Source organism: Gastrolobium bilobum, unplaced genomic scaffold (genome assembly GCF_033153095.1).
Source record: "Gastrolobium bilobum isolate Gb01-03AN ecotype WA unplaced genomic scaffold, APGP_CSIRO_Gbil_v1 utg2810, whole genome shotgun sequence".
In the NCBI taxonomy this organism is placed as follows: Eukaryota; Viridiplantae; Streptophyta; class Magnoliopsida; order Fabales; family Fabaceae; genus Gastrolobium; species Gastrolobium bilobum.
In genome coordinates, this window is record NW_026895666.1 from 1,379,650 (window position 1) to 1,404,771 (window position 25,122).

General features: G+C 35.4%; 4 protein-coding genes across 4 annotated transcripts; 2 read left to right on the top strand and 2 right to left on the bottom strand.

The window, feature by feature from the left end:
* Nucleotides 1-7,199: 7,199 nt before the first annotated feature.
* Nucleotides 7,200-8,061, top strand: LOC133287905 (uncharacterized). Its single transcript, XM_061485611.1, has 2 exons — nucleotides 7,200-7,929; nucleotides 8,015-8,061. Exons 1-2 carry the CDS (start codon nucleotides 7,200-7,202, stop codon nucleotides 8,059-8,061), a joined length of 777 nt encoding a protein of 258 aa, XP_061341595.1.
* Nucleotides 8,062-14,100: 6,039 nt separating this feature from the next.
* Nucleotides 14,101-15,300, top strand: LOC133288284 (uncharacterized). The gene is made up of 4 exons (XM_061486009.1): nucleotides 14,101-14,389; nucleotides 14,516-14,614; nucleotides 14,719-14,880; nucleotides 14,978-15,300. Exons 1-4 carry the CDS (start codon nucleotides 14,156-14,158, stop codon nucleotides 15,017-15,019), a joined length of 537 nt encoding a protein of 178 aa, XP_061341993.1. The 5' UTR covers nucleotides 14,101-14,155; the 3' UTR covers nucleotides 15,020-15,300.
* A 3,664-nt stretch (nucleotides 15,301-18,964) lies between these two features.
* Nucleotides 18,965-20,146, bottom strand: LOC133287485 (uncharacterized). The gene is made up of 2 exons (XM_061485117.1): nucleotides 19,507-20,146; nucleotides 18,965-19,419 (listed from the first exon to the last, which is right to left on the bottom strand). The coding sequence occupies exons 1-2, from the start codon at nucleotides 20,144-20,146 to the stop codon at nucleotides 18,965-18,967; spliced, it is 1,095 nt and encodes a 364-aa protein (XP_061341101.1).
* Nucleotides 20,147-20,531: 385 nt separating this feature from the next.
* On the bottom strand, nucleotides 20,532-22,187 carry LOC133287477 (cytochrome P450 81E8-like). The gene is made up of 2 exons (XM_061485111.1): nucleotides 21,303-22,187; nucleotides 20,532-21,221 (listed from the first exon to the last, which is right to left on the bottom strand). Exons 1-2 carry the CDS (start codon nucleotides 22,185-22,187, stop codon nucleotides 20,607-20,609), a joined length of 1,500 nt encoding a protein of 499 aa, XP_061341095.1. The 3' UTR covers nucleotides 20,532-20,606.
* Between the last annotated feature and the right edge of the window lie 2,935 nt (nucleotides 22,188-25,122).

Sequence of the window (25,122 nt, forward strand, 5' to 3'; positions counted from 1 at the left end):
TACACAAAGTTTAATTCTATGTGCATTTCATTGGAATTGAGGAATGTGTTTAAAGAAAATAGGGAGTTTTAACTGGCTTTGTTTCAAAAAAAATCTCTCTCTTTTTTATTTTTAATCGGTATGCTTAATTTATTTCAAGATAAATTATAGCTTTAACTTGCTCTGGTTTATTTTCACACACGTATTGTTGTGTGTGGTGTTACTAAAAAAAGCACACTATGTACTACATTGTGTATGTATGCTGTTTTTTTATTAGTTTTTCCTTGCTACTATATTTTTATTTAATTTTCTTATATTGCTTTTCTGTTTGTTGTTGGTAAAACACACCTTTTTATTAACTAATAATATTGCTTTTTGTTTAGTGCCTTTTAGTTATGGGGTTTATACCTCTCATTTCGCACTCAATTTTTTTTTGCAGCACTCACATCGATTTCTGTGCTTAGCTTTTTTTTCTTCAAAAAAACAAATGGGACCCACAACAACTCTGTCTACCGCATAAGATGAGTGTTCTCTTTGAAAGGAGAAGTTGTTTTCCCTTTGGTTATAGTCATGTCCCTGATAAAATATATTGTTGCTATCAGGATTTCTTTCATCTCCACATAATCAATTTTTACTCTCTATCTCTCTCGCTTGCATTTTCGAAGGTTCACAAAAGCTCTCTACCAGGGTTTTCTCTCAAGAAAACCATTCATGTGCTAACTATGTTCTTCGTTCAATCTTGCCTAGATTCGGTGTTTTTGCTTCACGGATCATTGTTACAGGTTGAGGTGTGGTACTTTCTTGGATGTTTCTCTTCATTCCAAGGTTGCAGAAACACGAGTGAAGTAGGAAGCTTGGAGCTGCTGTGTTGAAGAGCTTCAGGTGTTTGAGCTCGTGTTTTTTCCTTTCATTGCTGTGGTTTGGCTTTTACACCTCTGTTTTCTGGTTTTGCATTTCGATTAGTAATCTAAGTTTCTTCGGATTATGCATTTAGGGCTTTTGGTTTCTGAGTTTAATTGGCATATGTATTGGTATTATTTTTATTTTTTATTAAATAAAATAAACAATGTTACCGTTTTAGAAAATTCGAGAAACATGGATACGAGACACATTGGTAGAGTTATTTCTACATATTTGTTTCATAGTTGAAATCTATGAAGCACCGACTCCGACACGGCATTTTCGATGCGTTCCCAATACGTTCTCAATATGACCGTTAATTCTTCGATACGATAGAATACGTTTTCGATACGCGTATCCGATACATTGGAAAAAAAATCAGAGTATCGGTGCTTCATAGGCTGAAATTTATGGTAGTGGTCCTCTTTCTCTTCCTTTTAATGTCTGTAAAGAGTAAAACGTGAAAGGAACAAGGGTGTTCAGTTTGATTAATTGATGACCCTATTGCTTATCTTGCTTTTTGGGTGTTTGATAAAACGACCTAAAGGGATATGTTGACATAATTATATAATGACAGACTATTGGGATCATTTTCTGTAAGTGTTCTGTTAAACAACTGCTAATTTGACTTGTAACTTCACTGTTGTTGCTGGAGACTCCTGTTAACATGAGCTATAGCATTATTTATCCTTACTTTTTATTGGCCCTACTTTAATTATTTTTAACATTTAAGATTATGTTGGTAGTGGAGCTAGAATCATTATGGTGACTGAAACATCAGTGTCTCATATTGATTGCCTTGTCAACATGCAGGAATAATTTCTAACTTCAACTGCAGAAAAATATATTTTTGATAACTGGGGCTTAATTTATCCTGTGTTGATATATGCAGTAATTTGATTGTGGAATTTGAACTAGAGATTTTTTGTTTGAATGTTACTCTTCCATTAATTTATGTTTCAACTTTATATCTGTTTCAAGAACAGCCCAAATGCATATACTACTATCTTATCTTTAGCCAGAAGATGTGTATGCAGTATATACATGTTGACTTTGCATTTTATGTAGTATTTTATTCATAATGCGGTATATTCCACTAACATAAAGTTTGAGTGATCAAGTGGGTGCTGCAAATTTCGTATTATAAAGTAAATAGTATCTTAAGATCCTAAATAAGTGTTTGAATGTAGTATCTTGTGTTAAGACAATTACACAGCCAAAAAATAGAAGTTCTGCCATCTCCACTTTTATCTTATGCACCTACGATGGGCATGTATATACATATATAATACATGCAAACATGTATATGTAATGTTTTTTGAGTCAGATTGTAAATAGTTAGTCTGTAAATTTTAGTGTTTTCTTATCTAATCTGAAAATTACTCATTCTAATAAATTCACTTATATCTTCAGCGATTGTGATGGAAGATAATCATAATCTACCTTCGGTGGCACCAGGAACAGAAGGAGAAGGTTTGCCATATGCCCCAGTTGATTGGCCTGAACCAGGTGACACTTGGGGATAGAGAATAGGGAAGAGAATTGGGTAGGATGAATGCTTTCAAGATCGGGGCCTCTATCTCCAATTTGACTTCGTGGGCAGAAACCAGATTCAAGCCGCAAACCGAAACAGGGTTTTCATAGCAAGGCAGAAGTTGAGCATTATATTGAAGAAAAAATGCCCTGTGATGTTGATGTTAGTGCCTTTTTCGCTTTATTTAGCTGGAATATCCACGGTATACACTTTGCTTCAACAGACAGTCTCTTTCTCCTCTTCAAAATTCTTTGAGGGGCGTTTGGAACGTGGCTAAATTTGAGATTCTCGAGAAATTGATATTGGGAATCTTATTTTCTTATATTTAGTTCAAGGGAGTGTGAAAATTTTCCTGGGATTCTTGTTTTTCTTGGATTTTAAAAATGTGAACAAGATTCCCAAAGAATAAAACCACCCAACATGTGATATTCTAAAAATCCCACAAGGTGGAAAAATATTGAGTAATTTTTCAGAAAAACAATCCTTCCTAGAAATTTGATTGTGGAATTGGAGAGAGGAAAAAGCCAAGGATGACGAAGGAGGAGTGGAGTAAGAAGAAGATGGTGGTGATGGAATCATTGCGATGGCTAACAGAATCATCGATAATGTTGAAGAAGCCACGAGCCATAGCGGGTGTTGGGGCATTGTCGATCCTGGAATTGAAGGTTGAGCTCTACAAATCTCAGGAAGATTCCAAGAAATCAAGGGAATTAGCGTGCCTTGACGTCAAGTACCAAGGCTCTAAGAACAAGATTACTCCCAAAGATCCTTTTTCCACTAAGAACTTTGTGGTTGCTTTTAATTATTATCAACATGTTTTTTTTATAGCTAATTTGTCTTTGTTGTTGGTAATAATGTTACAAAATGAGGAGCTTGATAATGATGCTTCTGTGCTGTTTAACTTGAAACCCTTTGGTACCTGGACGAACGACTGGAACAATTGATAGTGCCGAGCCAAAAACTTGTTGCGATCACGGTAAGTATATCGGTCGTACAAGTAATAAAGAATTAGAGTATTGTTCCCACGAGGATTAGTGTTTGAAGAATTAGTTCACTATTTTTACTTATGTTGGACAAATCAAATTTGATTAAGCCTTACGCGCGATGAATTACAAAAGTTTGCAATTCGTACCAGCCAATGTCTAGATCAAGTAAGAATTGATGTTTATCCCGTTCTAGATTAAGACACCAATGTATCTATTGTGAACCCCATCCCTCTTTATTCCTATATGATTGGCCAAATCATACAAGAATTTAAACAAGCAATTCAAGATAAACACAAACAATTAAAGATAGTTTATTGATAAAAAGAATTAAACCAAATAAAGGATGCATGTTGTATCCATATTCTTAATTACAAAAAAAATTAGCCACACATATCTATCTGGCTTAAACAAAACAATAAAAAAGAAAAAAAAAATAGAAGTCATGGAGTGAGTGTTGGTTGATCTCCACGATGACGCTTCGATCTCCCTCCACCTTTGTCCTTAATCTTCGAAACTTTGAATTCTCTTCTCTCTGCTTTCTTCCTTCGTGCTAAAAGAATGAATACCCCAATGTTTTTAAAAGTTCACTTTTTATATTGAGAGAAAGTATCTCTTTTAAAATCCTATCAAATCCTTTGCAATATCTTCAAATAAATCCAAAATCATGAATACTGGCGCTAATGGTGCCAACCTGACACCTCTAGCCCCGTGAAACAGGGCTTAATGTGTATTGGGCACTCGTAGCGCCATTCTCATGCCGTTAGCGTGAAAATTTGAAATCCATCAGGGAGTTTGACTCTAGTAGCACGGAGCTGGCGCAAATATTGTTTTTTTCTCATTCCTTTCTTGCTTCTTGTTGAGTTATCCAACTTGGTCTTCTTTCACTGAGCCAAATTTCCTACAAAATATAAGAATTTCATGAAAATATTCTCGAAAGTAAATTAACAATTTAATCATAATTTTAATTTTTTTGATTAATTTTAGATCAATTAAATGCTCAATTTGACCCTAATACATAATATATTGGAAACACATCATTGAGCATAACAAGTTATTAAAGAGGAGATTATTTTTGTAATATCATTTCACATTCTCAGTAATATTTGACAATCAACCAAACATTGAATCAGTAATCTTGAGCCAATATTTCCAATAATATTTTGGCCTACCAAGCAGATTTTTGGTCACATTCCCAGCATATTTTTGGTCCCATCTATTTTTTTTTGGGATTATTGGTCCCATCTGTTGTACCTCTTGAACAGATAGCAAATGCAGAAGAAGATGTTAAAGGTGACCTTTAACCCTTTTACCCTCCACCCCATCACTCTAGGCAACATAAAGGCATCAAAGTGATTTTATATTACCGTCTATGCCAACCAATTTAAATTACGGGTGAAAATCAAAACATTTATATTCCTATCTGTTTTCACTTCTTTCTCTACTGAAACAAACATTCAACCCCAAGATATACTGATTGATGATGCAAATGTATTGATATGAATTTATAGTTATGTTTTATAGCATGTTGTTACTTTTCCAATGGTCAGACTAGTATAAGACTTAGCATTATAAAACCCATAGGGCTTAGCATAAATTGCTATTAGACTCTGCTTCAATAGATGATCTCTTTCTCCTCTCCAAAATTCTTTGAATGAAAGAAATCAATAAATTATTTCATTTTTTATACATTTATTTTGGATTTTTGATATATTAAATCTTTTTTCAACTTTTTGGTATGCTAATTAGTTGTTATGACGCTTTATCGTAAGCAATGTAGCTGTTGTATACTTGTATCTCTTGAACAAATAACAAAAGCAGAAAAAGATGTTGAAGGTGAACTTTAACCCCTTTACTCTCCACCCCATCACTTTAGGCCACATAAAGGATCAAAGTTATTTTGTAGTACCCTATATACCAACCAATTTAAACTATGGGTGAAAATCAAAACATTTATATTCCTATTGTTTTTCATTTCTTTCTGTATTTCTCACATACTGAAATAAGCATATAACCCCAAGATATAATGTTGCTGATGCAAAAGTATTGATATGGATTTATAGTTCTATTTTATGGCATATTGTTACTTTGTCAATGGTCAGACTAGTGTAAGGCTTAACACTATAAAACCCATAAGGCTTTAGCATAAACCACTGTAGACTTTGTCTTAATAGATGGTCTCTTTCTCCTCTCCAAATTTTTTTGAATGAAAGAAATAATTTAATTTTTTTACATTTATTTTGGATTCTTGATATATTAAATCTTTTTCAATTTTTTCGTATGCTAATTAGTTGTTCTGACACTTTATCGTAGGCAATGTAGCCGTTGTACTTCTTGAACATATAACAAATGTAGAATAATAAGATGTTGAAGGTGAACTTTAACCCTTTTACCCTCCAACCCATCACTTTAGGCCACATAAATGCATCAAAGTTATTTTGTAATACCATTAATACCAACCAAAAATCAAAACATTTACGTTCCTATCTGTTTTCACTTCTTTTTGTATTTCTTACATACAGAAACAAACATACAACCCCAAGATATAATGATTGATGATGCAAATGTATTAATATGGATTTATAGTTATGTTTTATGGCATGTTGTTACTTTTCCAATAGTCAGACCAGTGTAAAGCTTAGCACTATAAAACTCATAAGGCTTAGCATCTTATTGAGAACTATCAACCCCAAAAGCACAACCATCTAACCTGCTAAATGCTATCTGTGAAAAAGGACATGGTCAGAACGTTGAACTGCAACGGTGATTTATAAATTTGTTTTACAATATGTTATTGCTTTCTTATTTTATGTTTATTATTAGTAAAATTTTATTAATTTTTTATGCAATGATTATATATACTAAAATTTAAATATATGATTTTATATAAACTATCCAAATTCTTTATCATTAGTCCGCTTTTGATGACTTAATGTGCTACCATTTAATGTCTAATCTATTATAGAAGAGGTATATATAAAAAAAATCGGGCTTCTCTTTTGACAACATCCATTTCCCATATTGTGGATCCAGTCCATCATGAATCAAGTCCAAGTTCAAGCCCATCATGAAGCAAAGCATCAGGACTCAGTTAGCTTTAGTTTTCTGTTCATTAGCTCATTGTACAGTTAGTTCAACTAACTTATGCACGTGTGCATTAGCTTCGATCTGTTAGTTTGTTAGTGAGTAAGTTAATCAGTTGTAACTATTTTTAGTTAGCTTAGTTAGCTGAGTCAGCTTACTTTCCTTTCTTAGGTTTCTGTATAAAAGCTACACTTGGCTTGTATTGTACACACTTTTCACTTTTACTCAATATATTCAAGAAATTATTTCACATGGTATCAGAGCAAAGCTCTGGTACCCCACTCTTCCGCTACAAATTTTCAATTTCTGATTGAGCAATGGCAAGTCAAGAAGGACTTCCAGATTTTCTTACAAACCCTGCAAATTCGTTTTTTCTTCATCCTAATGAAAGCCCTGCGTTGGTATTAGTGAATCCGATTCTTGATGGAAAGAACTACCACAGTTGGGCGCGAGCAATGAGTATGGCGTTGCTATCAAAGAACAAGCTGGGATTCATAGATGGATCCATTCAAGCTCCACCTGATACAGATCCTACATTCAGTGCTTGGAGACGGTGTAATATGATTGTGCTTGCCTGGATTCACCGTTCTATTAGTGAATCGATTGCAAAATCCATTCTATGGATAGATAAGGCTCGTGATGCCTGGATTGACCTCCAAGATAGGTTCTCTCAATCGGATATCTTTCGTGTTTCCGATTTTTAAGAGGACATTTACAAGATGCAACAAGGAGAACGCTCAGTTACTGATTTTTTTACAGATATTAAGAGTATGTGGGATGAGCTTGATAATTTGAAGCCTCTCCCCAATTGTAGATGTGCTGCTCCATGTCAATATGGAGGATATCAACTGATGAGAAACCACAGAGAGCGAGACCACATCATAAGGTTCTTAAAAGGTCTGAACGAACAGTATTCTCACGTTCGCTCTCGGATTATGTTAATTGATCCTTTACCGAATGTGAATCGTGTATTTTCGATGGTGGTTCAACAAGAAAGGCAGATGTTAGGAGAAGGACAGAATGTTGCTGTCAATGAATCAAAAATGTTTGCTAGTAACAGCAATACTGTGGCTGATATGAATGCACGAAGAAGTGGCTTTCCAAGTAGAGGAAGAGGCCGTGGAAACTATGGCCAAGGAAGAGGCTATACCAAGATCTGTACATTCTGTGGGAGACAAAATCATACAGTGGACACTTGTTATCGTAAACATGGCTTTCCTCCAGGATTTAAGCCAAGAAATGCTGCTAACTGTGTATCGATGAATGATGTAGCTGATACTTCAGCACAGGACCAAGAAGAAATGAAGGACTTGGTTTCCATGACACACAAGCAATATGATTCATTGCTTAATGCTTTACACTCATCAAAGATCAACACAGAAATTCCTACATCTTCAACCAATATGATCCAGACTTCAGTCCTGAATGCTGCTTCCAATTATACATCAGGTAACAGATCTGTTATGTGGTTCCTAGATACAGGAGCCACAGATCATGTGTGCTTCGTTCGTTCTGCTTTTGTGAATCTCCAAAGGATTGATCCAATCTCCATTTCCATCCCTGATGGTTCACGAAATTTAGCCTTATTCTCTGGAACAGTACACATTTCTTCTCATTTGAATTTAGTCAATGTTCTTTATGTGCCAACTCATCATCAAGGAACCTCTTAACACGACGAATTTCAGCCAAGTTATCTCCAGCAAGAACTATATCGTCAACGTAAATGAGCAGAGCAGTAAAACTGGAATTCTCAGAACGGACAAAGAGACTGTGATCTGCCGAAGACTGAGTGTATCCCAGAGAAAGAAGTGCAGTGGATAAACGAGCATACCACTGCCTACTCGCCTGCTTCAAGCCATAAATCGACTTCTGAAGCTTACAAACTTTGGTAGGACCAGAGACATGAAGACCAGGAGGCACATCCATGTAGACTTCCTCATGCAAGTCGCCATGGAGGAACGCATTGTTTACGTCCAATTGTTCCAAGAACCAGTTCTTGCTAGCAGCTAAAGCAAGCAGCATGCGTACAGTTGTCATCTTCGCAACCGGGCTGAAGGTATCGAAATAATCAATGCCCTCCATTTGAGTATACCCTTTGGCCACCAAACGAGCCTTATGTCGTTCAATGGTGCCATCTGAGTGGAACTTTGTCTTGTAAACCCATTTACAGCTAATGCTTCGCTTTCCTTGGGGGAGATCAACAAGAACCCACGTTTTGTTTTGCTCAAGAGCAGCGACTTCCTTTTGCATGGCATCCTTCCAGCAATCTAACTTGGAAGCCTGACTATAAGTCTTTGGCTCACATTGAGAAGTGATATTAAGACAGAAATGCTTGTAATCAAGAGAACATCTATCATAGGAAACAACATCCGATAATGGGAAATGGATAGAAGGACTAGTCAGAGAAGTACCTGAACGCGATTGATTGTATGAGTCTGATGCAACAGATAAACTACAGTGATAATCCCTCAAATAGGATGGAGGTCCTCTGGTGCAGCTAGAGTGTCTATGAGGTACGGTTTGTGTATTATGGGCTGGCTCTAGTGTAGTAGGTAATATAGGTAAAGGGTCAGGATGGGGCAGTATGGGTGCAATAGGTATATCAGTAGGGTAGGTATCATATGAGTCTGGTGGTGAACCCGTGAGAATAGGTTGGCTTGCAGCATTGGAAGGAACAAAATGAACTGGATCCACAGTATTGAGAAATGGGAAGTGGTGTTCAAAGAAAACCACATTTCTAGAAACAGTGAGTGATCGTGACATGAAATCAAGTAGAACATAGCCTTTTACCCCTGCTGTATAACCAAGAAAAACAGCCTTTCGAGTCCGTGGGGAAAATTTTGTTCGATGAGAAGTATAGGTTGATGCAAAACATAAACAACCAAACACTTTGAGATTACTGAGTATGGCTGGTTGGTGATAAAGCATTGTAAATGGACTCTTGTTCTGTAAAAGTGGTGTGGGCAACAAGTTGATTAAGTAAGCAGCATGCAGGACTGCATATGACCAATATGTAAGGGGAACTTTGCTTTGAAACATTAGGGCTCTTGCTATGTTAAGTAAATGTTGATGCTTCCTTTCAACAATACCATTCTGCTGAGGAGTCTCTACACAACTCCTTTGATGTAATATACCCTTAGATTGGTAGAAATCTGCCAGGTAAAACTCAGGTCCATTATCACTCCTAATGACCTTAAGGGAAGAGTTGAATTGATTCTCCATGAGAATGATGAAGTTTCGAAGGCAATTACGAGTTTCACTCTTGGTTTTCATAGGGATTACCCATGTATATCGGGTGTAGTCATCCACCAGTGTTAAAAAATACTTATGGCCATGCACAGACGGTACCATATAGGGACCCCATATATCTACATGCAATAAGTCAAAAAACTGCTTTGTATTGCTATTGCTTATGGGAAATGATAAACGTCTTTGTTTTGCATACTGACAGGCATCACAAGGAGAGACGTGTATATTTGGAATGAAAGGGAATTGCACTGACATTTCTTTCAATAAATTGGAAGAAATATGGCCTAGTCTAAGATGCCATAATAAGGAAACATCAATAGAACTAGGAACAGGCTTATTGCAACTAAAAACTTCAGATCTGCAGGTGCTGAGAGTCCATTCTGCAGGTTCTTTATTGGGTTTATTTTGGATGAAAGGTTGTGGGGAAGAGGTCTTTATCACATATAGTCCATCCATTGCTTCAGCTGAACCAATCGTCGCTCTGGTTTGGATCTGTTTTATGACACAAGAAGAATTACGAAAAATGAGATAACATGGTACATTCTTCGTAAGCTTTGCAACAGAAATCAGGTTAACTCGAAAACTTGGCACATAATCCCACCTTCCATGAACGATCCAAGCATATTGAGCTTGATTGTCACATCACACGCGAGAAGATTCAAGCTGGCCTATTACATCTACTCCCTGTTTCCTCCTCCATGCAACTTGCTGACATTTTCACAAAGGCACTCCATCCTTCTCCCTTTAATCATCTTGTCTCTCGTTTGGGTTTTTCTGACCTCCATAGTCCAGCTTGCGGGGGGGTGACAACATCCATTTCCCATATTGTGGATCCAGTCCATCATGAATCAAGTCCAAGTTCAAGCCCATCATGAAGCAAAGCATCAGGACTCAGTTAGCTTTAGTTTTCTGTTCATTAGCTCATTGTACAGTTAGTTCAACTAACTTATGCACGTGTGCATTAGCTTCGATCTGTTAGTTTGTTAGTGAGTAAGTTAATCAGTTGTAACTATTTTTAGTTAGCTTAGTTAGCTGAGTCAGCTTACTTTCCTTTCTTAGGTTTCTGTATAAAAGCCACACTTGGCTTGTATTGTACACACTTTTCACTTTTACTCAATATATTCAAGAAATTATTTCACATCTTTTCTCATTTCACGCAAGATAACTTCTCTTATGTTATTGGCACAATAAGTGGCGGATCTTAAAAAAAATAAATACATATTTCGATATCTCATGATAAAGTTATTTTCTATTAAATGAGAAAATGATTTCCCAATTTTTTTATACAACAAAATTATTTAAAAATTTATCGTAAGAAGTTCATTCACAAACTTTTCATTTTGTTTGAAGATTTTAAGAAAGTTATTTTAAAAAAAAAAAATTATATTGTTCTACAACTTTTGAGTTTATTTTATTCTTTTAATTGAAATTTTAAAGAATAAATGAAACATTCAATTTCATAGATAAAGTATGTTTCTACCATAAATTGTTGGGGTTTGTTTTTCTCATGTTGCATAAAAATGTGTGTCACTCATTTTTTTATTTTTTGTTTTTTTTTTAAATAGGTGAGTCACACATTTAACGTAACTATAAAATGAGATTAGAATTCTCCTACAACGTAAGATTTACTTTTCCCTAAATTGTTATAGGATATAAATTTTATTTTTAGGAGTAATATTTTTTGGTCCAAAAAAAATGGACAATAAAGTATGATAAACCAATTATGAACCTAATCATATTTTGAAATGATTATTTTAAAGCTGCTGACTTTTGTTATTTATTATATTTTAATCGTATCAATCTACTAAAATTAAACAATTGTATCGTCTGTTTCTGTCCCAATCAATTTGATAAGATATCATAGACAGAAAGTCTGAAACATATATCCCAATATAAAAAAATATTCTTATGTTATAGAAGAATGTTTTTCTTTTTTATACATATATCGATTTTTGTGTTACATTTTTATCTTTTTTTTTATAAGTGACTGGATCTCACATATAATTATTTTTATAGCATGAGAGGACTTCTCACTTATTGCATGAGATCAATAAAGCTCGTAAAAAATATATGTAAAGACTTATCCCTGACTGCTTAAAAATCATATAGTTTCTTTGGTAAAAAAACGCGGACAAACCTAACAAGATCAAAATTATCATATTAACCTTATGAATAAGTACTTGACATGATTTGGTCTACATTGCAATGGAGTTTATTTCACCCCCCAATTAACAATTAATTATATGCATAATTTAAGATAGGAAAAAAATGTGTATCATTTTAAAGGATGTAAAGTTGTGTCATTTTAAGTGAGAGAAAGAGATAGATAAACGAGAAAAGAGAGTTGACAAAAAAAATATAAAGGTGTAGGTCCCACCTATTTGTGAGAGTGAAAGAATATAAGTTGTGTCAATTAAAAAGATAAACATTTTTTCCTAGGGAGCGTTTGGTAAAGAAGAAATTTTTATTTATCTGAAAATCTTAATTTTTAAAAATATGATAAAAATATTCATTTTTCGATAATATCTGAAAATTAAAAATTTAAAAAAAATTCAATTTCCCGAAAATCCTAAAAAAGTCACGTAATAAACGGCCCCAGTGTTTCGTTATAAATCATAAACTCGTAGAATTTTCTGCCTTACCAATTTATCACAATTTGTCATTTCTGGATATAAAGTGATCTATATTCTGATACTCAGTAAATATTAAAAAAAAACAACCTGAAGTATAGGTTTGTTGGTGACAGCGTAGAGTAATATATATACACATTTGCCTCAGCATCCAAACAAGTACAGTATGTGATGGGTATATGTGAATCCCTTGAGAGGGTGTTTGGTAGCTTGTATTTTTTAGGATTTTTGAGAAATTAAATTTTTTAAATTTTAGATATTATCGTAATCTGAATGTTTTCATTATATTTCTAAAAATTGCGATTCTCGGATAAAAAATAATCTCCTCTATCAAACGCCGTGAAAGCCTAAGGAAGAGACTAATTATCATTGATCTTGAATATGATTCCATAACTTATTGTCTCCAACTATCATTTTTGCAGTTATTTAAAAGAATCAACCTATTGCAAGTTGGTTTAATGCCTGCTGCTTCAGCTATCTTTTAGATGAGTTTGGTAAGCCAACAAATTCCTTCTATGGTCATTTTAGTAAACCATTTTTTGCTTACTGACCAACAATTTTAATCGGATATGAATCCTCTAATGTGAAAAATCACATGACCATATCATGTAAGAAATCATAACCATACAAAGATAGATCAATGGTAATAAAGGAGGAGAGAGAAAATATATTAAAATAGGTAGTTATAAAATCATAACCGTTGATTTACCTTTGTATGGTTGTGATCTTCTCACATGACTATGTCATGTTTTTTTTTTCACATAAGAAGATCGATTTCCATTTTAATCACGCTCTTTCCCTAAGGCACCGGCCACCGGGAATACAAGAAAGTCAATTTTTCTAAAGGGAGATTTATAAATATAAATAAAACAACTATTTAATTAACTAATTAATTAAAACAAACTAGTAATTTAATATATTTTTATAAGAATAGAATATTATGCCTATTAATTTTCATACTTATTCTACTTACTCTTCTCTAGAATATGCATCAAAATAATAAGGTATAATATCTTATCTATTTGTATATATAAGATAGCTTTCATGTAAATGATAAGCTCATTTTAACCACGCTCTCCCTAGGCAGAACCATGTACAAAAGCCGCGGTTTCAAGGCCCATAGTTTCATTTTTCTGCTATGTTATTTTTCTTTGTCTCCAACCCACACGTGAAGTAAGAATTTCAAGTAGAAAATTCATTACTTACTAAAATAAAAAATAATCAAATAATCATAAAGTAAGAGAGAAGAGTTTATTATTTTAAAGGATATAAAGTTGTGTTATTCTAAGTGAGAGAAAGAGATAGATAAAGAAAGATAGTGAACAAAAAAAATAAAAGTATGAGTTTCACCTCTTTGTGAAGATGAAAAGATATAAATTGTATCATTTAAAAGGACAAATACTTTTTCTTAAAAGTAAAAAAATAACATAAATATATATATTTTTTATATTTGATAAAAGATACAGAGTAGTCAGTAGATTTCTCAGTCCAGAAATATGTAATATAGTTCAAGATGACTGAATTTTTTGGTGCTTCCTCTCGTATCATTAATTTTTTCTTTACTTTTTTATCCTTATTATTTTTTCTCTTTTCCAATTTTATCTTCCTATTTACAATAAATTACCATCTGAAAAATGATGGTCCCTAATCACAGTAAATAATCTCTTCCATACCGAAAATATTTTCCCCCTCTCTATATATGTACAACTAATACAAGGACTACCCTGCCAACTGCGCATCGGCGTGTTTGATAGAGAAAGAGAGAGAAATAGAAAAGGGAAAGCAAAACAGACAATATGGTGGGGCAATGGACGGTGACTAAACCCAGCCGGAGCGACGACGTTTTGGATGCTGATGAGCAAGTCAGGATCGCTAATCAGATCAGAGCTCAATTTGACGCCTTGGCACCCAAGCGACCCATCAAACCCAACAGAAGCGAACCTGAACACGAACACACCGTTGACTCCACCGTCTCTGTCCACAATATACCAGAGCTTCACAAGTTTCAATCCCTTCAATCTCGCTCTCATGTCCGTAACTTCTTTCTCTCTCTTTCTCTCACACACACTCAATTTGTTTATTTTTTTTATTTTTTTTTAACTGAAGAATTCTTGTTATTTAGCTTTTGGTTTCTCTCATATCCGTTAAATTAACAGGATATACTTTCCGCGGAGGGGTTCGTGGATGCGCAGGATGAGTTTGTGGAGACTCAGTACTACAAAGAGTTGGCATCTATTGACAAACAGCATCACGCGGTTCGTGATGAATCTGTTTCTTAATCGCCTTATATATTAGTTTTTTTTTTCTTTCTTTCTTTTTTAATATTCTTTGCAATTTATTTATTTTGGTTATTGAACAGACAGGGAGTGGGTTCATAAAGGCGGTGATAGAAGGAGAAGGTGAAGGTGGAAATGAGATTCAGTTGCCTGTAAGCCATGTTGATGCGGGTGAAACCCATCTCACAGGCTATAAAAGCAACCCGGCCACGAACGATTGGGTTCCCAACTTTGATGAACATCAGGTGAGTTTCTCTCTATGTGCTCGTGTGTTGGGGTATAGCGAGAGATGCGATTGTTGTTTTATGTTAAATACCATTTTGTTCTTTTATGTTGCAACAGGTCTTCGTCTCGTCGAAGCCGAATAGGAGCGAGAGTTCTTAGATCTGCCAGGAGAAAATCGGTTGCCCTGTGCTGGATTTTTCTTACTCTCTATGCCTATTTGGTGTTTTTAGGAGATGAGGCTGGGTGGCAGCTTTGTAATTTGTGTTGTATAATATAATAAGAGAAAGGAGTTTGGCAATGCTACCATTTCTCGTGATATGATTGCATTTTGAACGCCTAAACCTAAATCAGCTTCCTTCTACGATGTTCTAATCCAGTGTCACTTCCTCTTTTTTATTATTAAATTATTGATTTAAGTTGGCCTTGCCAATATCAATATGCACTCTGAAGTGGTCCCTCGAAGTAAGAATCATGTGTTACATTTTTTATTTTATTTCTTTAACTTTTTAAATAGTTGAGCGTTGAGATAATTGAGTTGCGCGAACCTTTAGTTCATGATTCTCTCATATTACCTAAAACCGAAAAATTCTTGAGTAAGCTTTCTCCACAAAAATTGTGCAGACCAAATTAATCAATAAATGATATGTTATTATTTTATATTCAATAATCACATAAACTTTTAGTGTTTGCATTTTTAAATGATGAGTTATTATTGATTAATTTAATTCATGCAACTTACATATAAAAAAAGTCTACACCAACTACCTTAAAAACAAACATTAAAGGCATGTTTGATGTAATGTATAAGGTATGATAGTATAAGCTTATACTATACATTATGATATTTTCAGTTATTTGGTGTGATCATCGTATAGTATAAGTTTATACAGCAGAATCACTTAATACATCAAAACGATGTATAACTTAATCCGGCTTAAGAGGAAGAGATTAGGCATAATAAGGGGTAGTGTATTAAAATCATTGACCAGTGCAATTCTCAAAAATTAATATATTAAAATAAAAATTAATTTGTCAATATATTAAATTTTAAAATATTGAATATTGAATATTTTTACTTTTATAAAAATTAATTTATTTTTGGACACACCGATCAATCGATTTCGTAAAAATTAATATCATATGAAATTTTTTGAAGGATTATATAAATTCTTTATTAAAAATATTTTTATTAAAAAATATTTATTTTTATCTTATATAGTGTTATATAGTGCATTACTAAATACTAGATGATATTATCTTATACAATATATTATTTTATACAATACCATACCAAACGCTGGATAGTATTAAAATTTAATTAGGTCTTACACAATCAGGCCTTATACCATCAAATTTTATTCTTTCAGACCTTATCTTATACTATGCACCAAACATGGCCTAAATTGCATGGACACTACGAGAGGCTTTACAAACTACCGCCTTCGTCTACACTTTAGTCAACTTCATAAATATTTGAAAATACTAATAAATAAAAATAGTAAGCCTTAGTCATTTGAGCGGGCTTTTTGACCCTTTTGCCCCTCATTAATTAATTAATAACCAATTTGCCCCTGATCAAGAACTATCCACCAACCTGCCCCCGTTTAGTCGACTACCTTGCTGTTTTAGTCGAGCAAATGGTCAATCTTCAGAAAGTGGACTACCGCAAATTTAGTCGACTAAAAAATCATCTTAATCGACTACATTTTTGGGATATTTAGTCGACTAAGTATCGATATTTAGTCGACTAAATATCGACGGATTTGTTTTTTAAAACCCCCCATTCGGCAGAGGGGGAGTATGATGACCTAATCGACTAAGGAGGCGGTCCAAACCCCAAATCCGCAGGAGCAGCTGAAGAACGCCCCAAACCCTTCCTTTAGGCGTGTGGATTGCCCCCAAATTTGGTCCAAATCGTGAAATCTGAAGGATAGGTAAGGTTTCTTAACTTGCATTGTGTTTTAGGTTTAGGAATTTTTTGTATTTGTTTGTTGTCCGAATTTGTGAACTCTAATCAAAGCGTTTGTTGTAGGTTTTGTAACCGTAATCTACTAAGGTTTATTTTTTTGCATTGTGTGAATTTTTTTGTTTGAAAAGTTTGTATGGGGCAAAAGTTTGCTTTTGGTTTACAGCGCTTATGTTGCAAGTTTTCATTACCATCATGACATGTTTCATATAGTTAAATGCTGACATGTTTCATTGTAGGTACCCTAAACAAATGACGAGCCGCAGAAGACCAAGCGATGAGGGCAATGAGTCACTTGAGAGACGCACCAAGCATAGGCAAGAGCGGCCTTCTTCGTCAAGGCGACAAGACGAAGAGCCTGATACTGTTGACCTCCCGTATGGGTATCTGTTTGAGGACGACCCTGCCGTCCACGCTTCATTCGTACGTGACCATTTGAACCGGCCGTTATGTGCTCCAAAATCTTTGGATACAGCTTTTTTTGATAAGGAGGGATTTGAAATTGTGGGGGTGTTGGAGGCGGCACATCTGAGGGTGTTGGCCGAGACCCTATGTCCGTATTCAGAGCTTATGGTGCGGGCCTTCTACCATAACCTCAGCTACGTACAGGGCGAGCTGAGGTCAAGGGTCTGTGGAATAGAGATCATCTTGACGGCACCTGCATGGTTGGAGATACTCGGCTATGATTTTGACTCTTGTCAGACTGTGGTGTATGACGCTGATAGTGGTGTAGTACTTCCAGGATATGTACGAGAGGATGCCGTGCAGGAGCAGAGAAGAGTCCGTGGGGAACACTTGCACTATACGGTGGGGTTGCTTTCTGTGGAGTCCCGTATACTACACTATGTCCTCACCCACGTTCTGTTTCCGCGATCTTTTAATCATTCCAGGGTGTTGGAACATGACATTCCCATTATGTGGGCTATCCGACATGCCCAGATGGTGAACTGGAGGCACTATATCTGTTGGTTTATGTTTAAGGCCAAACATAAGGGTCATCTTCCATACGCCTGTCTGGTACAGAGGATATTGGTTCACTTTGGTGTTCCCATGGAGACTGAGCTGTTGAAGAAGACCACGGGCTATAATTGCAAGTTCGGAAAGCGTCTATTGGAGCAGTGCAAGATTACTAAGAACACGAGATCGGGTGTGTGGGAGTTTAGTGGTATGCCCCAGGTTGAGGTTCCTTATGTTGCCCCAGATGACCATATTGTTGAGCCAGATGTGGAGGAGGAGGAGGAGGAGGAGGAGGAGGATGTGGCTGAGGGTTACTGTCGATAAAATCCTGGAATCTGATATCAAAATGAATCTTTGAACTCAAGTACCCTGAAATACAAAATGATGCGTTAGATACAAAAGGATGAATTATATACAATTTGTACATATTAAAAAGAAGATTGTACCTAGCTTCATCAGGGTTTTCTTTAATTCCACATCTCTGAACTTAGTGTTAAAGTTGCTTCCGATGTGGCGTAGACAAAACACATGATACGCAAATGGTGGCTGCCAACCGGCATGATCTCTTACAGCCCTGATGATGCTGGGATGACGATCGGATATTAGACAAATGCCATGCTTATGCGTGACGTGAAAACGCATGAGGCTAAGAAACCACGACCAATCATCCAATCTCTCACCAGGAGGAACAATAGCAAATGCAATAGGGAGAATGTAACCATCTCCATCTTGTGAAGTTGCAATCAAAAGAGTTCCTTTGTATTTACCGTACAAATGCGTGCCATCAATTTGGATTATGGGTTTACAATATTTGAAGGCCTCAATGCACTGGTGAAAGGTCCAAAATACTCGGTGAAAGACAGCCTTATCCGTATACACTCGACGTTCATCAACACATTGGTCTGTATCAATCTTGAACACAGAACCCACATTAGCCTGCGTCATGTATGTCAGCCAACCAGGCAAGAATGCATACAATTTATCCCAGTCGCCAAATAACTTGACAATGGCTTTCATTTTAGCCTTCCAAGCTTTCCTGTAAGATATGTTGTATCCATACAAACGTTGTACCCTCTCTTGAATAAGAACTGGCTTCAATGATGGATCTTCTTTTAACATACCTATATAAAAAAAAACACCGGCCAACAGTCAGAATACAAACTGATTAACGTTAACATACCTTAGGAAGTTAGATATATCGAATAATACATATTGATAATGGTTGCACATATCACATCAGAATCCAACTGTCTATGATCCCGGGTAAGACCTTGGTTTAGGCAGGTGTGTTCTTTAACCCATTTACTAACCACCCAAGTATTTCCATTCTTCGGCAACAATGCCCTCACATACCAGGGACATCCATCATTATGGTGTCGACACTTCATCACAAATCTACGGTCATCACTTTTTGCCACAACGGCAGTACGGTGAGCCTTCATACAATATAATTTGACTGCATGTTGCATTTCAGATTTGCTACGAAACTCCTGATACAAATATAAAGGATCCCCTAATTGCCAGCCACCGTGATCATCATCGTCACCATACAATATCTCCGTCTCATCATTAGGGTGGGCCCAATTAATGAAGGTATAATGTGAGCTTTCATTCCAAAATGGCTCGACCTCAGAACCTACGGATGCATTATAATGCCACCGTCAATACCATTCATAACAAAAAAAATAATTGCTAAATTAAATCTTTAAAAAACAAATCTTACCACTGCTAACAGGGTCAACACGAAGTGGTCTCGTAACCTGCGAACCCGGGGATGGTGAGCTTGTGTCAGCGTCGAAATCACCCTCTACGTCAGTATCTGACGTGTCACCTAGTGGAATAACACTCTCAGGTTCACCGTCCTCATCGCTGTCCATATCGGCATCCTGTTCATCCTCATCTATTTCCCGCAGTGTTATCTGACTTATGACATGTGCAGGTGCAGATAAATCGACTACTCTTTCTTCATGACCAAAATACGGTTCACTTCTTGTATGCATGGGTGCAGATGAAGATTGACCACAATCTAATTCAACATATATCTCAATAAAATTTTGAAATTTTCGGTCAACAATTGCATCTATGACACATTCGACATCTTCATCATCACATATATCGTTACCAATGTAGTAAATAGCATCCTTACCAACTGTTGTCTCTACCCTGGCAATCATCCGTTGAACGCATTGGCTGCCTTGCAAACCCAATTTTTGCTGAATTCTCTCCTTTAACTCATTGTATGTAGTGCCCCGTTTGATTTTCAACATTTTCGTTTTTCCTTCAAATTGAACACCATTGGGGCCTTCATAATGCTTTCCATCATAGTAGATCATTGTCACATACATGTTTGGACTTGTGCTCATCTTCCTCACGAAATTGGGACTTGGGTTCTGAAATTGGGGGTTTGGGTTCGGATTTTGGGGTTTGGAATTGGGCAATGACAATGATTTCACAATATTAGGTCTGTAGAGATGGTGGGATGAAATACAATCGGATTGAGAGGATTACACATGAACAAAGGGAGCTATTTAGGTTTACACAACAACAACAATCGAAATGAGACCGAAAACATGGAAAATATTGGGTTTCAGTCGACATTTAGTCGACTAAATATCCCAAAAATGTAGTCGATTAAGATGATTTGTTAATCGACTAAATTTGCGGTAGTCCACTTTCTGAAGATTGACCATTTGCTCGACTAAAACAGCAAGGTAGTCGACTAAACGGGGGCAGGTTGGTGGATAGTTCTTGATCAGGGGCAAATTGGTTATTAATTAATTAATAAGGGGCAAAAGGGTCAAAAAAAACCCATTTGAGCGTCTTCTATAGTTCCGAGAAAATCTTGCTGATGATTGGACGCGCTTTGCATTGGGCCTCCAATGGAATGGCCTTAGGCATCACAGTTCCGGCTCTTTCGGTCATGTCAATTTCTTCCTTTCCAATCCTTTTCCACTCAAAGCATTGAATCAGCGAGCCTATAGTCAAGCCTAGAGTCCTATGGGCCAACCCTGACCCAGGACATGCCCTCCTCCCCATTCCAAAAGAGAAGAGGCTATGCGCGTCCGCTTGACCGTTCTCAAACCTCTCGGGCTTAAAACTTGTTGGGTCATCCCACTGCTGTGGGTCCCTATGGATGGCCCACGCATTTACCATTAGCATCGTCTTACGTGGCACATCATAACCTCCCACTGTGCAGTCATCGGAGGAGAAATGAGGTACCAGGAGTGGCGCCACAGGATACAATCGCAGAGTCTCGGAGATTATATTCTGAAGGTACGGTAATTTGGTAACATCCGATTCCTCCATCAAACGATCTTGTCCAACTTGATTGTCCAATTCAATCCTTGCTTTCTCCAACACCTCTGGATGGTTTAACAGATTTGACATCGCCCACTCTAATGTCGATGCGGAAGTTTCTGTTCCAGCCACTATCAACACCTGAAAAACAATAAAGAATTTGTAATTATATAATTGTTATATTTACACTTTTTTTTATTATTTTATAAAGTAATGACTCACCATAACAAGTCCTTTGATAATTTGATCAGTGTAATACTCAGGCTGTGCTTCTTGTGAGGAAAGTAGATGTTCTATCATGGTATTTGAACACTCCTTCTTATTCCGATGCTCATCGATGAGTCCTTGGAAAAGCGCGTCCACCTTATCCCCAACCCTTTTTATATTCTTACGGTCACCATTAAAATCGAACAACCTGAAAACAGGCACAAAATCCCCGAGGTTCGATCCCAAACCGAACGCTGCCATCTCATTCATAACGTCTCTAAACTTCTTAGCTTCCTCGGCGTTAGTCCCATCATATTCCTCGCCGTAATAGCGTTTACCACAGACCATTCTCATGATAATGTTAAATGTTAGCTCCGAAAACTTGGACTTGAGCTCCACTTTTGTGAAATCTTTATAAGAGCCCTCAGACAGTCTTCGAAGCAACCTCGCGGTCTCGTCCTTTCGGATTCTCAAAAAGGAGTTGAGACGGTGAGTGGAGAGGATCTCGAGTGAGCTGATACGACGTAAGTTGCGCCAGTGGTCGCCATATGATGATGTAATTAGAGTGGTGTGGTTAAAGGCAAGATACTTGGACTTGAGAGAGTGAAAACGGTTCGCGAAAATGATGTCGTTTTTGGTGAAACATTCTTCGGCAGCGGATGCAGATGAAACGACCACCACGAGTTGAGACCCGAATCTGAGGGAGAAAATTGGGCCATATTTCTGTGAGAGACCTTGGAAGGTACGGTGAAGTGGTGGTTTCAGCTGATGGAGGTTTCCGATTATCGGAAGAGAAGGTGGGCTCGGTGGTAGATTTTTGTATCTTTTTCTGAAGAATAATAGCTTTAAAGTGATAAGAAAAAGGAGGAAGGAAAGGATGTAGATAAGGTTGTCTTCCATCTGTGGCTATGCTTGGTTGTGTTTGATTCGATAAAAATCTGTCCCAAAACACACAAGTATATATATGGTTTCGATTAAAGACCAATCTATTTGTTGTATTGGCCGACGCGAATAATATTCTAACCCACAAAGGTGAAGATTAGTATATCTTCTTTGACTTCAACTCTTAGTTGGACCCGGCACAAAATAGAAATTTCTTCGAACTTCTAAGGTGCTTTTTTTTTTTAAAAATCTCCTCTATTGATTAATTATTCGGACTAGTCTAGTATGAATACAGTCGAATCCTATATAAAGAGCAATTATTTAAAGACCATTTTTTCATTCCTGGGCTCGAACTCTTATTACGGGAACACAACTTTTTTATCACTTATGACAATGGTATTTGGTTCAAGTGACTTTTAACTTTTTCTAAAAGTTTAAAGTTTTTATATATTTAATTTTTTTAATATATTAAATACTTTTGTCCTTTACCTAACAGTGATGATTTGACATTCTCTTTAGGGACGTTTGGTTCAGGAATTTTTTTTGAAATAGCAGGAAAATGAGATAGATAGAGAAATGATTGGAAAGATAGATAAAGTAAGATAGATAGAAAAATGTAAAAAAAAGTTGTTTGGTGGGAAAAAACTTTACTGGGAAAATTAGATAACTTTATGAAATCAACAGTGCATTAAAAGCCAGATAATCGGCTTTCCGAAAAATTCCACTTCAAATTGGGTTTCTAAACAGTGCGGATATATATGTTTCTCATAAATCCAGACAAATTGGATAGATGGGTTTTTGGTGAAAAACGTTGAAACAAACATGATATTTCTAAAAGTCATACTTGAGAAATATAGATATCCGCTAAAAAGCTCACAATCAAACACCAGCTTAGGAAAAAATTAATCTCTCAATTATGTCCGGCGAAATGCCCAATCAAATAAAAAGATAATAATTTTATGTTTTCATTCATTTTAGTTCTAATTGTATATATGGGATTTACTAGTGTCCTATAACAGTAAACTCGGTCCATCATGTCACAGACACATCAATTATAAGATCAATTGTTTTTTTAATAAAATAAAAACTGAAACAACAACTTCACACTAATCGAAGGGTCAGCTCGAAGGAAGCTAAAAATCCTATAACATGATACTTGATAATCCCTTGTATATATATCGATCACCGACCCGAATTTTAGTCGCGACATATATAAGGATCAAGATTTAAATGAATAGAAGTTATATACTCTATCTAAAATCCCTTCTAAAATAGTAAATAATTAAAATTTTATTATTCTTTAAAATATAAAAAGTTAATTTTAAAGTTGACAATTTAAAAAAAAAACGGATGAAGTAAAACTTTAATAGGAAGAAATTTTTTTTGTTAATTTGTTAAGAAATATTAAGTTACTCTATTTCTAGTGATTGAACTTCTAAAAGTCTCAATCACTGCGTGGACAACACCGTCAACAATTCACGTCATCCACCGTGAGTGCTAAGAAAACAAATGTATGGTGTCAAAATAACTCAAGTTATAAATTTCCAAAAAAAATAAAAAATAACTCAAGTTATAATAACCAAATAAAATCTTAGGTTAGCGAAATTGAAAAAAAAATTGATTGACTTGACCTGAGTCGTGCGTGCATTCTTTCTAAATTATAAAGATTGGTTAGACTTATAAACTCAAAAAATATAATAAATAATTAAATTCCTCTTATTAAAATTTGCATAAATATCATTTTAAAATTATTAAGGTTATCATTGCATGCGGCCTATTTGGTTTGCTAATTCATAAAATTATATATTTTTACTCATTTGAGATTTAATCATTGTAATTTTACACATCAAACTATTAATTTTTTATCCATTAAAAAGTTTCCTACATTTTTTACTTATTAATTAAAGTATTTGAATTTGTTAAAGGAGTGAAGGATGAGATATTAATTTTTAAAAGATGAATAGATAGTCATTGATGAGGCAACAGATTGAACTACAACTCAATAATAGTTGTCGTAAAAATATAAACAAGCCGAGGAGAGAAATGGCTGGCGATTTGAGAGAAAATTGGCCACTGGCACTACTAAAAAAAGTATGAATTAGAGACGGATTTTAGATACGAAAAATATTCTGTCTCTAATTAGAACGGATTTAGAGACAAAAAAACAATTTGTCCCTATTTGGGACGGAATTAGCAACAAAATAAATTCTGTCTCTAGTAGGGACAGATTTTGAGATGGAAAAATATTCCGTCCCTATTTGGGACAAACTTAGGGACGAAGTATGTTCAATTTTCGTAATTCGTCCCTAATATGGACAGAATATTGTTCGTCCCAACTTGGGATAAAATTAGGATATGGTTTATAAAATTCGTCCCTAAATCTGTCTCTAATAGGGACGGAAAATAATCCTTCCCTATTAGGGACAAAAAATAATCCGTCCCTATTTGGAATAGATTTACGAACTTAATTTTGTATTTAAATATTATTGTTTATAAAATTATAAAACATGAACTTTTTGTTGGATTATCTAGATTGGATGTTTACGTTAAAAAAAGTAACATTACATGATTTATGTGGAGAGAAAATGTGATTAAAAGTGTTTTCTAAAATGGCTTTTTTCAAAACTTGAGTCAGTTCTATTTTGCTCTATATAATAGGTCAAGTCTCCTTTAAAAACGAAAATATTATAAATCAAAATTTAAACTAAACTAAATGACAAATAAAAAAGAATTAGATGAATTCGATCAATATCCGAACCGTATTCTAAAACACGAAAAAAGAATCATTGGCTTATCAAATTATTTGTCGAGCTATGAAAAAAGGCATTACTCACTATCGTAACTATGTCCACTATTACCTCATGTCATATAACTTTTTTGAGATTGTTAAGTTTTTAAATATTAAATTAGAATACTTTATCTTGAGAATGATTAAAATTCTTAATTTATTTTT